General features: G+C 40.7%; 1 protein-coding gene across 1 annotated transcript in view; it reads right to left on the bottom strand.

Moving 5' to 3' along the window:
• The window catches only part of SORCS3 (sortilin related VPS10 domain containing receptor 3), a 564,865-nt gene that overhangs the window by 148,778 nt on the left and 400,043 nt on the right, over positions 1–16,044 (bottom strand). Inside the window, exon 8 of the mRNA XM_077748455.1 lies at positions 11,425–11,489. Within this exon, the coding sequence (XP_077604581.1) occupies positions 11,425–11,489 (65 nt within the window). The remainder of the gene's footprint in view (positions 1–11,424; positions 11,490–16,044) is intronic.

The following is a 16,044-nucleotide window of genomic DNA, read 5'->3' as shown; positions in this document are numbered from 1 at the left end:
TAAGCCTCCGTTTCCTTGATTGAGGAGTGAGGATAACCTGTGTACAGGACATCCATCCACATGCTGGAAATGCCTATACAGCCCTCAAGACATGGTAGGTACTGAATGCAAAATCAATGAATCGAAAAAGGTAGCTTACCTACCTTATTCCATTCCTGCCTAGTGTGCTTATGGATCTAGAGTTTTTGTGAAACTTCTAACTACCCAAAGGAGAATTCTAGTGTCTCCTGCTTTCTTATGGTACAGGGGGAATCTGGCAGTTATAGAGATTTAGAAATCACAGTAACTTTGAATATCTTAGGACTCCTGATACTGCATCCAGAGTATCTTTCTACTCCAATTGCCAAATGAACTGACCCTGATTGAATATGATGATTAGATGATGATAATAGTGATGATGACAATGATAATAATAATGATGATGATGATGATGATGATGAGAGTGATATTGATGATGATGATGGTGATAATGAGAATGATGATGACAACGACGATGACAATGATGACGATAATGTTGATGATAATTACAATGACAGTGATGACAATGATGATGACGACGATGATGATAACAAGAAGCAACATTGTTAAATTTTTTTAATATTTATTTATTTTTGAGAGAGAGAGACAGAGACAGAATGTGAACAGGGGAGGGGCAGAGAGAGAGAGATGAAGACACAGAATCTGAAGTGGGCTCTAGGCTCTGAGCTGTTGGCACAGAGCCCAATGCAGGGCTTGAACTCACAGACTGCAAGATCATGACCTGAGTCAAAGTCAGAGGCTTAACCAACTGAGCTACCCTGCGCCCCAAGAAGTAACATTTTTGAATGCTCACTCTATTTCTTCCCATGTTGCAAAAGCTACATGTAGTAACTTATTTAATTCCTGCAACAATCCAATAAGGAGTTACAATTATTATCATCTACACTTTATAGTTGAGGAAATTGAGGCACAACAATTAAGTGATTTGTCTTTGTTCCACAGCTTCTGGGAAATGACAGAGCTGGTATTGGAACATAGGCATACTAACAGCAGGACCAATGATTCTAATCAGTATTATTTTTTTTAACCATGTAAGGAAAATCAGTCTGAGAATTAGACATGTATCTATGTTCTGGTTCAGTCTTCATCCATGGCTATCTATGCGGCCTTGGGAAAGTTGTTACATATTTTAGTGCTTTTTTAAAAGTTATGCAATTTGAAAATACCTTTTCTATTTCAACTTAAGGGAAAAAAAAAAACCTTGGAATCCTTTCAGCAATAAGAACCTATCTTCTCAATATAGAAAGTGAATTTTAGTGCACCTTCTCTAGTTGAATGTAAGTCAAGAGTTCAGCAATGCCATTGGCTTAACTCCACACCCTATCCCCATCTTGGCCTCTGAGTTCTTAAAACACTGCTAGAACTCAAATTAAAATTACTGAACTAGTGAATAATCCAAGGTTCTTTAAGAGCCTTAAACTTGAAGTTTAGGCTATAGGGTTAATAGTTTTGCATTGAGTGCCAAGCCCATTTGATTAGTTAGGACTCCCTGAAGCCTGTTAAGAAGTATTAGGCTTAGAGTGCCTGGGTGGCACATTTGGTTAAGCATCAGACTCTTGATCTTGGCTCAAGTCATGACCTCATGGTTCATGAGTTTGAGTCCCATGTTGGGCTCTGCACTGTCAGTACTGAACCTGCTTGGGATTCTCTCTCCTCTCTCTCTGCCCCTTCCCCCCCTCCCCCGCCCAGTGCACAGTTGCATGTGCACTTTCTATCTCTGTCTCTCTCTCAAAATAAATAAATTTTTAAAAAAAGAAGCATTAGGCTTTATCGTGAGAAGGCTTAGTGAGAAGGTGCAGCCATAGACTAATGGCAGGTGATGATAGCACCAAGACAAGAAATGGTGGCATATGTGCTACAGGTTTTGATTCTAGAAATTTCAAATGTGTCTAGATGCCTAAAAAGCTTCTGCCTATATCCAGGTTCACTTACTATGGTATTCCTGTGATACATCCCAATGGCTTATGCTTGAGAATTTCTAATGAAGAGAAACTCAGTTCTTCACAAAGTAGCCTTGGCCATTTTGGGATAACCTTAATCGTTACTCTTCTGTTCACTGAACTGAAATCTTGCACACTATAAATTTTACTCAATAATAACACCTCTGTTAGTCCACTGATGAAAAAAAAACCACAATGTTATAAAAACACTTCTTATATTTGTTAGTTATATATTATATAACTATAGTATATAGTTATATAACTGTATATATTATATATATATACTATATACTATATATTATAGTTATATAAATTTTCAAATATATAAAGCACTGGAAGAGAAGGGTTTCTCATTTTCTGAGAAAAATGATTTCTAGAAGACAATGGGAGAAAAAGCCATTTCAAATCCTGAATTGCATGGAAGAAACAGGTTTCACAATGATTTTAACCAAACTGGCTGGCTTTGCCCTGTTTAAACCCTGCCAGGGCAAGAGATAATTCAATGGCTTCAGCTTAATCTGGAAATCTGACTCCCAAAAAGAAGGGCCAGGATTGGGCTGGAGTGGAGATTCCTACATCAAAACAAGACCAGGGACCAGTTTATGTTGGGTTTGCTCCCACGTGTGGGAGCCAGGTTGCGAAAGAGAATGGTCAATGTCACACACAGTAAAGCCATACTCTGTGCTGCTGCACCTGCTATCCCTCTAGTCTAGAGCAAGGCCATCCAACTGACATGCAACATAAGCCACAAAAAACCTTTACAATTTTTCAGCAGCTGCACTAAAAAGTATATAGAAAAGTAAAACTGGTTGTAATATATTTTATTTAACCCCAAATATCCAAAATATGATTTCATCATGTAGTCAATATAAAAACTATTAGTGAGCTATTTTCCATCATTTAATTCATAGTATGTCTTTGAAACCTGGTGTGTGTTTTGCACACATGGCATACCTCGATCTAGAGAGTACGTTTCAAGTGCTCAGCAACTCCATGTAATGATGCAGCTACCATACTGGACAGCACCACTCTAGTGTGACTTTCCTGACCCCCTTTCTACCATCCTCCTGGAAAAATCCAACTCATCTCCCAAGATGAAGTTTAAGTACAGCCTCTTCTGTGCAGCCTTCAGTCACTCCTCAGCACTTGGGGTCCCTTCTGTTCTGTAGAGAAGTTGTATCTGTGACTTGTCATGCATTTCTGCCCAGGCCCTACACACAGGATCATGGAGGACTTAGTTGGCTTGTGCTCCTTATCTGGCCTTGGAATCAGAACTGGCCTCTCTATTCCTGATGGGATTAACTTGCCTCACCTCCTTGAGCCAGACCAGGCTGGCTCCCTTGAATAGATCAGCGGTGGGAAGAGGTATATGTAGATGCCCAGGTTCCTAAGCTTGCCAGATACAATAAGAGAAACTGAGAAAAAACAGCTTACTTAGGACTGCACTTAGGCAAACTTAGTGACTAGCCCCAAATCACACATGAGTCGCATCACCCTGGTGGGAAGTTAGTTGGAAGTCTCACCTGAGTGGTGGGAGGACACTCTGCCTAGGACCCTCAAGTCAGACTCCAAAAGGGCTGTTCGCCACAGCGCTTCCCCACCCAGGAGGTTGGCTGTTGTGAGTACCTGATTTGACATATTAAGCCTTCTTTGTTTTTGTCTATATTCTCTCCCTCTTATTGTTACTATGACTGTTTAATTCCTTATATTCCCTTTCCTTTATAATTAATAAAGTTTTCCTCCATGGAACCAGAAGTGCTGCTAACATGCATTACTATTAGTCAGCACACCTTCTTTTTGTTCCCATAGCACTTTCTTCGGGAGACGTAAATGAGATAATCGGTGGCTTTCAGCACATATTGTATTGAAATAACAATCTGCGTCTGTATCTGCCTCTCCCCTCAGCCTGTGGGCTAGTCAGGGCTGGCTGTGTCCTATTTATCTGTAAATCCCCCACAGCTTAGCACAGTGCAGTGCTGATCAGATTGGGGTCTGCAAACCAGCAGCATTACCTGGGAGCTTGTCAGAAATATGGAATGTGCGTGTTAACAAGCTCTCCAGATAGTTCATATGCATGTTCATTTGGGGAGGCTCAGATCTAGTGCAGTGGTCCTGCATGCACTTTAGAATCATGAGGACAATTTTATAAAGGGCCAATGCCTAGGATCTTCCGTGTGTGTGTGTGTGTGTGTGTGTGTGTGTGTGTGTGTAAGTTCTCCAGGTGATTATAATTAATGCTAAGTTTTGAGAACCACTATCTTCTACACACAGAAAGTGTTCCATGTCCGTGGAGTGAATGTGAGAGGGCAAATAAACAAGAAATAGAAATTCCTGCATTGACATTAGTATGAATGCCCACACATATCCCTGTCTTGCTCTGGGGACTACAGAGAACATTTAATTGTTGTTTCACAGCCACATCTTGTTTCTATTCTCTGAATATCCTTACAGGTTTCAAACCATTTTTACTACTTCTTATGAATCTCTCCTTCTCACCCCAACAAGTAACACGGTGAACATTATCTTGACTTGGAAAAACCTCTGATGGGTTACAATTGATTGTCATTTTGTCTTGAAATGTAAAAGGGGAAAAAAGAAGTTTGCCCCACTCATATGTTCTCATTTCCAGCCCTATGACAGCCCAGCTGCTGGGGTCATCATGCATTGTGCACAGCAGGGTCATTCCAGACTCCAACACCAAGGCTCTTTCTTCATGCCTATGAGGATATAACTGCTTGCTGTAACGCCAGCACCAGCTGAGGTTAGGGATGCTCAAACTGGTGCTCCTGAAGGTGCCATCTGGATCAGAATCATGTCATGAGAGTGCGTATCAATATGTTGACTCCCAGGCCCTGCAGGAAACAAACTAAATCGAAACCTCTGGGGTGGATTCCAAGAATCTGCAACGGAACCAGCTTGCCAGAGGGTCATGGATGTTAGAGGTTGATAGAAATGGTCATAGGAACTGTGCTGCAGGAAGAACCAGAGAATGGAATTTTACTGTTCAAGACACCTTTGAAGGTAAGTTACAAAACAGTAATTGGCAAATGCAGAACACAAGGTAAATGGTCTGAAATGGGCTGATTAAGGAACAGACTCTCCAACATGGAAAAAAAAAGTGATATAACAAAGGAAAGTCAGGGGAAGGAAAAATAACTATTGTCTAAGAACTACTAGTTCTTTTAAGATTTTCAGAGAATTGTTCTTTTCCTTTTAGACATATGAATCACAAAACAAAAGGGCTAGAAAAATAGAGGTTTCAATTGTCTTCAAATATACCAAATATAAAGAAGACCCCTCTCCTATGGGTTCCTAGAATGTCCTGTGTGTGACTATGAGAAGGCTATCAGCTATTCAGGAACTGCTGGGTCATTTGTCTGCCTCTTCCCTGTTAGAATACAGACTTGGGGGGACAGAGGCCATGTCTTACTCCCTCTTTATATCCCTAAAAATGCAGGTCATGACTACCATCCTGTGGACGCCCAGTAAATACCTAAAAAATAGGAAGAAAAGTGAATAAATTAGAAGTTCTGTTTCATTTTATAATAAGTGAACAGGAATCTCAAGAATTTTAGTTGCTTTCCTGGAAACACAGCCTCTCAGTGGAAAAACTGAAATTAAGATCTAGGTTTCTACTCTCCCAGTCTGCTTGCCTATAAATATCTGAAGAGCATTGCCCCCCACCCCTCCTCCAAAGGATAAACCCACATTGCAAACATGGCCCCCATGGAGACAGAGATGGAGGGATGGTGGGTGCTTCTGGTGCCTCCTCCTGGTTCAGGGCCCTCCAACCCTCTGCCGGAGCTTGGAGAGTGTGCTCATTCCAGCACTCTGCCCAGGTCCACCTGCCTCTCTTGGCAAGTAGAAAGCACAGGATATATCAGCAAGCACAGTCCAGCCAGGCAAGAAAAGACCTGGACACAGAGCTGGGAGTGACTAATAAGCCTCTCTGATCAATGCACGATCCCTAAGAAGCAGGGTGCAGGATGTCACCTGGCCTCATCTCAGAGGCCATTCTCTGCTTTACTCCCCTGTCCCCATCAAGGATGTCAGGTATAAGCCAGCTCCCTTTTCTCTCAGTACCATTTCTGAGTTAGAAGCTAAGTTAGGCAGGATGGGGAACTAGGGAAATATAACAAGGCTGCCTTGTGCCTCAAAGATGGGGGACATGGCAGCATTGTGAGTAACTGCCCAGGGCTGGGGTCTAAATGAGCTGGAATGCATGCTAGCTTTTCATCTGCCATCTGCTATAGCTTAAATATACAGCGTGCAAACAGAAGAGGCAGAGAGAAAGGAACCTGAAACAACCAGACAGGACTGTCTAGTATAATCAATATTTAAGGTCACAGCTAGGGAAATCACAATTGTATCATGAAAGCTTTTTCATTATAAAGGTAAAAATGGTCTTCAATGCTTGGTGTCCAGTATGGATCACAGATCAGAAAGCTACCTGCCTGTTCCTTCCCATGACCTATCCAGCCTACCTTTACTGGCTTATCTCCTTTCATCTTTCCTAGCCACAGACCACAACCCACAGCCTTGCGCATACTACTTTTCATGGGTGAACTCTGGGAACATGTGAGGTTCTCCTCTCTTTCCAAAATGTTCTGATAAATTCCTACTAATCCCTCAAGTGTCAGATAAAAAACTTCATCTTTCTAAGAAGCTTCCCCCAACTTTCTTAGACTATTAGCAATACTCCCATTTATAACTCATCATAATGTATGTTTGACTCTATGAACATCCCTGTGAGATTGTGCAAGAATTACTCAAATCCTTGTCTATTTCCCCAACAAATCCACAAGCTCCCTGAGGTGGAGATAATATCACATTCACCTCTACATCTCCTCAGTGACCAGAATATTCAGATTTTATTTATTTTTTAATGTTTATTTTTGAGAGAGAGAGAGACAGCATGTGCAGGGGAGGGAGAGAGAGGGAGACACAGAATCCAAAGCAGGCTCCAGGCTCTGAGCTGTCAGCACAGAGCCTGACACAGGGCTGAAACCCACAAACTCTGAGATCGTGATCAGAGCCTAAGTAGGATGCTTAACCAACTGAACCACCCAGGTGCCCCTGGAGATTTTAAATAAACACCAGATGAATAAAAGAACTAAGTAGATCAATAAACTAACTAATGAATTAATCAGAAATGGTAGGAAGTTCTGTAGATCTAGAAGCCAAGAACTGTGTGTTCTAGCTTTTCATCATTATAGGTTTTGTTTTAGTATTATTATCATTATTTTTTGAATATTTATTTAACTAATCTCTATACCCAATGTGGGGCTCGTACTCATGACCCTGAGATCAAGAGTTACAAGAACTTATGACCCCAAGATCAAGAGTTGCATGCTCTTCCAAATGAGCAAGCCAGGTATCTTCCCCTTTTAAAAAATATTTATTTTAGTATTATTTTTATTTTTTTAAGTTTTATTTATTTATTTCATGAGCAAGAGTGAGAAGGGAAGAGGCAGAGAGAGAGATCCCAAGAAGTCTCTGCACTGCCAGGGTGGAGCCTGATGCCCAGCTTGAACTCACCAACCCCAAGATCATGACTTAAGCTGAAACCAAGAGTCAGTGGCTTAACCTTAATACTGAGCCACCCAGGCACCATTTAGTATTGTTTTTCAATACAAACCTTTTTCAATTTATGTACAGTAATTTTTTGGCATAAAGTTCTAAATTTTTAATTTTAAAATTAAATATATGGACTTATGTAACCACCAACACAGGTTGCCAAACATTTACATAGCCCTGAAAAATTCCTCATGCTGCCTTCTTGTCAAATACCACCCCGGAAATCACTGATTTATTTCTCCATTGCTACAGTTTTGCATTTTCTATAGGACCATATAAATGGAATCCTATAGTATGTAACCTTTTGAGACTAGCTTATTTCACTCAGTATAATGCCTCTGAAATTCATCCATGTTCTTTTTACAGATGTACCATAGCTCTGCTTATCCATTCATCCATTCAAGGATATTTAGGTTATTTCCATTTGGGGGTGATTATTAGTAAATCTGCTACAGATAGTTGTCTATAGGTTTCTTTGTGAATTTCTGCAGGTAAATATGTAGGAGTGGGATTTCTGAATCATAAGGTGTGTGTAAATTTATAAGAAGTTGCCAAAATGCTTTTCCAGAGTGGTGACACCACTTTGCGTCCCCACTAGGAATATATGAGAACTCCAATGGCTTTACACCTTTGTCAGCACTTAGTATTATCGATTTTGTTTATTTTAGTAATTCCAATAGGTGTGTAATATCTCATTATGTTTTGAATTTGCACTTCCCTAATGTATAATGATGTTGAGCATCATTTGATGTGCTTATTTGTCATCCTTATATTTCTCTGGTAAATAGTCTATTCAAACTTTTGCCTCTTTTAAAAAAAAATGCATTGTTTCTTATTGTTACATTTTCAATGCTCTGATCACAAATCCTTTGTTAAATACATAATTTGCAAATATTTTTTTCCTAGTATCTTCATTGTGTCTTTGGCAGAGCAAATACATGTTTTAAATTTTGAAGTCCATTTATCAATTCTTTGTCAATTTTGTTCTTGATGCCAACCCAGAGTCATGGAGATTTTCTCTTTTTTTTTCTATATTGTTTACAATTTTATATTTTACAGTTAAATTATAACGGTATATTTATATATTCAAATATATATCAAAAATTATATTTTACATTTTGAGTTAAATTTTGTGTAAGTTGTGAATCATAGGTTGAAGTTCAGTTTTCCCCATATGGCTTTCCAATATTTTCCAACACCATTTGTTAAAAATAACATGCTTTCTCCACTGAATTCATTGTCCCTTGCAACTTTGCTCAACTTATTTATTAGTTGCAGGAACTTTTTATTTTTGTAGATTTCTTGGGATATTCTACATAGACAATTATGTCAATGAGAATGTTAATAGTTTTAATTTTTCTTTTGCAATCTATATGAATTACATTTCATTTTTCTTCCTTTATTGCACAGGCTAGGACTTTCAGCTTGATGCTGAATACGTGTGTTAAGAATAAACACCCTTGCCTTTTTCCTGCTCTTAATGGGGAAACCATTCAGTATCTCATAATGAAATATAATGTTAATTGTAGGTCTTCTGTAGATGTCCTTTGTTGTAAGTTCTCTTCCATTTCTAGTAGGTTGAGAGTTTCGTGCTTTAGTTTTTATTATATCATTTGCTACCTGTGTAAATTTGGGCAAACTTTAGTCCAGACTACTACATCACAAAAAAGAAATAAAATACATGCTTAATGTAATGATTAAAAGATAGAGATGTGTGTGTCCCTGTGAATGTATGAGTAAGAAGGCCCTCACCACTCAGCAGAAAGGAAAAGCATCAGGCATTTCATTAACATATGAAAAATAAGCTAGTCTCAAAAGGTTACATACTATAGGATTCCATTTATATGGAAATATAAATATAAATATAAGCTTAATGTAAGAAATTATCTTAATAAAACAAAACATGGAAGCTTCCCAGGAGTCGAAAAGGATGTGCCTCATTAAGCTTGAAATCAGGGAACCTGAAGATACACTGTCAGTTTTCAGAGATGGCGTTCCTATAGCAAGCAGTAGGTTAGACAGTCTTACAAAGTGTTCCCAACTCTAAAATACTACAACCAGCACAGATCTCATCTCAAGCATAAAAAAGTTAAAGGGGGGATGTGTGGGTGGCTCAGCTGGTTAAGTGTCCAACTCTTGATTTTCAGCTCAGGTCATGATCTCATGGTTTGTGAGTTTGAGCCCAGTGCTAGGCTCGGTGCTAACAGAGAGCAGCCTGCCTGGGATAGGATATGGGATAGGAACTGCACCAAAAACTAGCCTCGACATCATCTCAGGCTATTTTCTGCTTTTTTCCTGCTGCCCTATTCTTCCCTTACACCCGTACATCTCACTCTTCCCCCCAGCTTCTTTCTCAGCAATGAGAGTAAGATAATATAATTTTGTATCTGCTACTCTTATGATAAGTGAATTTGAGTATGTGGCATTATTTTCTTAAATCTTAAATTGCTTTTCTGTTAAAAACAAACAAACTTTTTTTTAAAGGGTAGGTGGATCATCCCTCATCCTTGCCTGCTTCAGAAACTTACATTTATTCAAGGACCAAATGTGACCAAATTACACATGAAGGAAGGAAGGAAGGGAGGAAAGAAGGAAGGAAGGAGGGAAGAAAAGAAGAACAGAAAGAAAAAATCAAGTACTCAGCAGAATGCCAAACATATAGTAACAAATACTGGCTGTCTTCTAAGTCTTTTAAAAATAAAACAAAGCAAATGAAATATTCCCCCAAAATGCATGTTTCTGGCATGCCTCTGTGTTTGGCATCAAAAAAAGTAGATTTCTCAGGGACAAAACACATACAGTTTTATTTAATATATTCTAAATGACAATGCAACACCCACAGTCAGGTCAAAACTGACCCTCCTTACATCTCTACATTTTATAATTTCTATAATATCCCTCTCCACTTGGTCAGCCTATAACCATGTAAGGTGAGGAGAGCAAGAATGAGTATTCTCAGATAATGGAGGATGTAGCACAGAGATCAGAGGAGGTTTCCCCAGCCTCATGGCTAGTGGGTGGAAGAACCCAGGACCCCACTCACAAGCTGGTGCCTGTTCCACTGAATTCCTCCATCACTACTGTTTCCGTAGATCATTTGGCTCTATTATTGACCTAGGCTAATTATATTTTCATCTTTCATTTATATCATATATTTTCACATTTCATATGTTTTTAGGTTGATTTTCTTGGGTAAAGAAGAGCCTTTTCATAATATGATCAACTCTGGGAACAGTAAAATGCTTAAGCAATACAAAATGATAACGTTATCAATTTCAGTGTAAGACACACGCAGGTGCATGGTGTGCAAAGAGGTCACGTTTTCAAGATCTTGGGATTCCACTGCTCATTTGTAGGGACAACAAACAGAAACAGTTTGCCCAGGACTACATTTCAGGGCCTAGAACAATGCCTGGCACATAGTAGCCTGTCCCTACATATTTGTAGAATGAATGAATACACAGTTTTGAAAAAATTGTCCAGTGACTTTTTTGGGTAAGCTTGACTATATGAAGGGTTCATTTTTAAAGCTGGCAGCCCCAGTAATTCACCCTGTGAATGCAAATACCCTGATGAGCTATGGACATTCCTATTCGGATTACACTGAAGATGCAAGGAAATTACCAACAGGAGCCTCAAAATTCATCACATTAACTCACAGCCCCAGAAAATTCATTCCTGAGGGTGTATTTCAATGAAACATCTCCAGGGACCAGAGGCCTCTCCCCCTATTCTGAAACATAGGATGGATATGGCAGTAATGGGGCTCAGGGCTTTTCATCTTCCCAAGCCATTAAAGTGCAAATTATGGGAGGGGAGACCTGCAGGCAGATCTCCCCTGGCCTAGCCTCCAGGCCGAAGCACTCACATCCATCTGCAGTCCGCACCTCCATGTGCACCAGGTCCGCCTCCTTATCCAATCCGGCCACCGACCTGGGGAAGGAAGGAGAGACAGTGACCACATGGAAGGCAGACGACAAAGTGAGAAACCATTCAGGGCTGGCTATTATTTGGAAAGCCACTTTCTCAAGAGGGCCTCAGCTGCATTGTGGGGACCTAGAGAGTACAGCCACTGGGAATCTGGCAGATACAGCTGTCACCCGCAATGGTCACAACTCAAGTCCTGGAATGGGATCAGGGAGTTGGTGATTCTCAAACAACAACAACAACAACAACATAAAAGTACAGAGTCCATAGTAATATGGGTCTAAATCTCTGGCCTTGCCTCTTCTCCATCATCTGGCACCTAAGAAGTTCTCTCTTCCCTACTTTCCTCCTTCTCCCCTTACACCCAGTCTTGCCACACAGGATTCCTTCCAGCACTTTCTCCCCCTTTTCTTCCCACTGGGAGTACGCTGTTCCCTACCCTGATCTGTCCTCTGATTGAGGGTGGTTAACCTCCACTCAGGCTGTTTACTTTAGGGCACTGTTGCCCTCCTGAGTTTGAAGCTATCTGCCCTTCTTTCCTCCTGCCCCAGAAACAAAAAAATGTTTGGTGACACACATTTAAAATCTATTCTGACAAGAACAAAATTCTCTTAGTGATCAGAGTGGGAAACCTTAAAGGTCTATGGCCAATAGCCAAAAGAAGGCAGGCTGAGAATCCTGACAAACTAATCCTTGTGGGCCTTTGACCTTCCACACATAAAGCCCAGTCAGCCATCTCCCACATGAGGTATCCAGGCTACCCGATGACCCAAAAAGTCGGCTAAAAGAGGCACAAATACATTAAAATATTCATGCAGTAAAGAGATCACATAATTCACTCTCTCCAGCAAGTTCTTACTCAGTCTATTTACTCTTATTTCAAATATCATTCTAAGATGGGCTTTCTGGTTTTCCAGTCTTCAACAGGTAAGAAGTGGCACATTTGAAACAAAAGGAAGAATTTAAAATAGAAGGGCACTGGGTGGCTCAGTTGGTTGAGTGTCTGACTCTAGATTGCAGTTAATGTCATGATCCTAGGGTCATGGGGTCAAGCTCTGTGTGGAGCAGGGAACCTGCCTGTATTTTCTCTCTCCCTTTCCTTCTGCCCCTCTTCCCTGCTTCTGCTCTCTCTCTCAATAAATAATAAAAAACAAAATAGAAATTTAAAACAGTGAGAATCAACTGATACCCAGACAGCAAGAAAAATAGAAAAACCTATGAAAAACAGACCTAAGAAGTCAAAACCCAATCTTTCACACCATAAATCTCTATGCTTCTCCCTCACCCTTGGGCCATTACTCTATTAGAGCAGAGCTCAGTCTGACATCTATGGTAAAGGGAGAAAGTTGCAGAAAACAAGAAGCAAGGGGGAAAGTGGCATCAGTACACTCTGCTTAAGAAAGTAGGCTGCAAATGATATGTGTTAGGAAAAATAAAATGACTTCTATTTTTTTTTCAAATGATTATGTTTTGAATGGCTAAACTTGTTATTTAACAATCTCATTTATGATCATTAAAATACTAGGTTTTAGTTTTTGCTCACCTCAGTTGATCCTAAGGGAGTCGTAAGGTAAAGAGAGCAGGTATCATTAGCTGCTTTGACAAAATGGGAAACTGAGGCACAGCAAAGTTGATGTTTGTCTACGGTCACAAAGGGATGGGGCCAGAACTAGAAAGACTTACTGACTCCTCAGCCAAGAACAAGCCCTGTCGTCTTGGCTCTTCTCCCTTTCACTTGTCGTGTCCTTCATATCCAGTGGTTTCCTCATCCCCTTTCTTCTCCAGCTAACTCTTGCCCTTCCTTCAAAGCTCACTTGGCTCACCCCTCCGGCAGCCCTTCCACTCTTCATGTTGCTGAAGAGTCCTCTGTCTGCTTCCATAGCATCCTTACCTTGGTGGTTCTCAATGTTGGCTGCTCATGAGAGCCACTGGAGGAGCTTTGAAATATCTGGATGCCTAGGCCCCTCCTGAAACCAGTGAAATCAAAATCTTTGGGGATAATGAGAAGAAAAGCTAGTAAAAACAAGATAAAAGGCACCAGGCAGATGTCAAAGGCTGGATACTCCCCTTGTATGCTTTTGGCTTCTGTAATCTTGCTTGCCTCCTGTGTCCACCAACTGCCCAGAGAGCACCACTGATAAGTACTCCCTCCCCTTTTTCTTTTGTCTCTCAACCCCCTACCATCCCAGCCATAAAAGAAGGCTGATGCCAAGGTTCGGGGCTCAGCCTTTGGAGGTGACTCCACTGAGTCAGCACTGGTGCACAATAAATAGTCTTTTCCTGATTCTCTGAATGTGTGTAGCCTGTCTCTTCCTGGGCACCAAAGATTTGGTATAACAATAAGATGATGGCATTGGTATTTCTTTTAAAGCTCCCAAGTGACTTCCATGTATAGCCAAGTATTAGTGCCCACTGCTTTGCATGGCTCAATCACATCACTTATGTCATTGCACTTGCCTGGTGTACTTGGATATAAATTTTAACAAAGTAGGATCCTATCTATTTATCTTGGAATCCTTGGCACTTATGTGCCTAGTATATATCAGGGGCTACCAATGTGTTTATTAAATTGATATATTATTGAATTAATAAGCAATCCAATTTACTACGATAATGCCAAAATTTCAATGTGACACTCACTTGAGGTCATACAAACAGAGGGCTGAGGGTATCAGAATGGACTTTATGGATACCTGCTCTGTTTCAATTTCCTTGTTTCTTTATAATCAAGTTAGTATTGTCAGGATAAGAAGATTCTCAGGTATTATTTTTCTATTATCCTCCAAGGTCAATGGCCAGGTAGAATGGGCAGAATTGGTATCTGGTTTACAATGACTAAGCCTAACTGGTTATCAAGTGCTATCCTCTATAACAAAAGAAAAGCCCTTGTCTGGTAGGAGATTAAAACAATGTGGTAGGAGATTAAAAAAACACCAGCAATAAAAAACCAGAAACCATTCCTTCATCCAGGATTGCTCACTCCCTTCCATCTATCTAAACTCTTTTCTTTAAGGCTGAGACTGAATCACATCCTCCTGGAAGCTTTCCCTGGTCACTGTAGCTCACATTGATTTCACTCCTTTGGACTTCTAAGAATTCAGAATCTGGATCAAATATTCTCCAGCACTTGTATTTTGATTAAGATTCTGTTTCCCTAGAGTGGATCCCTGCAGTCTTGGCTATCTTAGTACCCCTCTAACCCTTCCACCTTTTACAGAACTATTCTACCCAACTTATGCCATGTGCTTTGTCCTTGGTCATCAATTATAATAGTCCATCCATCTGAACCCCCAGGATGGTATACAGTCCTGCATGGCCATGAGGCATCTTGGCTGTGGTAATTAGAACATCTCAGAACAACTTAGAGGACTTCCTCAGAATTTCTCTAACTGGAGCTGGTAAGAAAGAATTACCTTTCTTCTCTACTCACCAGGTCAAGACTGTTGAGAGAAATTTTTCTAGCTGATAGGGAGACTAGGTCTAAAGGAATGATCTGGTTATAATAGAGAAAGAATCAGCATTGTGACAAGGAATCTCACAGAGAGATAGGGAGAGAAAGGGTGATATGAGGATAGTGGTTGAGAGACAGACATTCAGAAAGAAACAGAGAGAATAGACCTAAATGGCAACATAGGAGACTCCTGAGTACCCTTCTTCCCAGACATACACTGAGTATAGGTATATAAGGAGCAAGTCTCTAGAAACTAGCTGAGTGACTCCCACACACTGGAGGAATGAGAAAATATCCACACTAAAATGGGGAGAAAAGGCTAAGATGAACTCTCACCATGAACCCCAACTCTGGCATAGTGCAACATAATCAAGAACAAAGGGTTTGGCCTCCACATTTAGCATCACGACTTTTAAGGCTTCCATCAGAAGGATGGGCCCCCCAAACACCTAGCTCTGGAAAGCAATGGAGCTTGTGTCCAGGAGACTATAGCAAACAAAGAAGCAATTCTTAATGTGTTCAAGAGCAATCATTGCAGCTATTGCCCTAGGGCTCAGTGCACCTTCTCCTAGTCTTTCCCTGAAAGTCGATTAACGGCATACCTTAAAAGCTGCTGCCTGAGGGCTAGACTTCTAATTTATCAGACTTTGAGGGGCTTTGATTCTCTCCAGGGATTGAGGAAGCCCACTGATACCTCACCCATCCTCTCCCTGTAGCCCATTCCAAGTTGCCAGTAGCTCCCTGGAAGAAACTGCGATCACACATGACCACACCCCAGCTTTTAGGGTTGCTGCCCAGGGGGATGGGTGCCCAGATCACTGGGCTCTGACAGCCAACAGGTCCTCATTCGTGAGTCCCAGAGGACTGTAGCAAATAAAGAAGCACTTCTTAACCATCTACTTCCCCAAGGTTCAGTGCAGAGGAAGCAGGTCCAAAATACCCATCTCCTACTCTTTACCTGAAAGGGATATATTTGCCTACCTTAAAGGCTACTGACTGAGGGCCAGGCTTCTAATTTAGCAGGCATCTGAGAACCATCTTCCAAAGACTGGGGAAGCTGGCAGATACTTCTACAATCTACCTCAAGCCTGCTCCAATAATTAAATGAAG

This window comes from Crocuta crocuta, unplaced genomic scaffold, assembly GCF_008692635.1.
Source record: "Crocuta crocuta isolate KB4526 unplaced genomic scaffold, BGI_CrCroc_1.0 scaffold619, whole genome shotgun sequence".
NCBI lineage: Eukaryota > Metazoa > Chordata > Mammalia > Carnivora > Hyaenidae > Crocuta > Crocuta crocuta.
The sequence above is the reverse complement of the archived record's forward strand: the minus strand, read 5'-3'. Positions and strand labels throughout refer to the sequence as shown.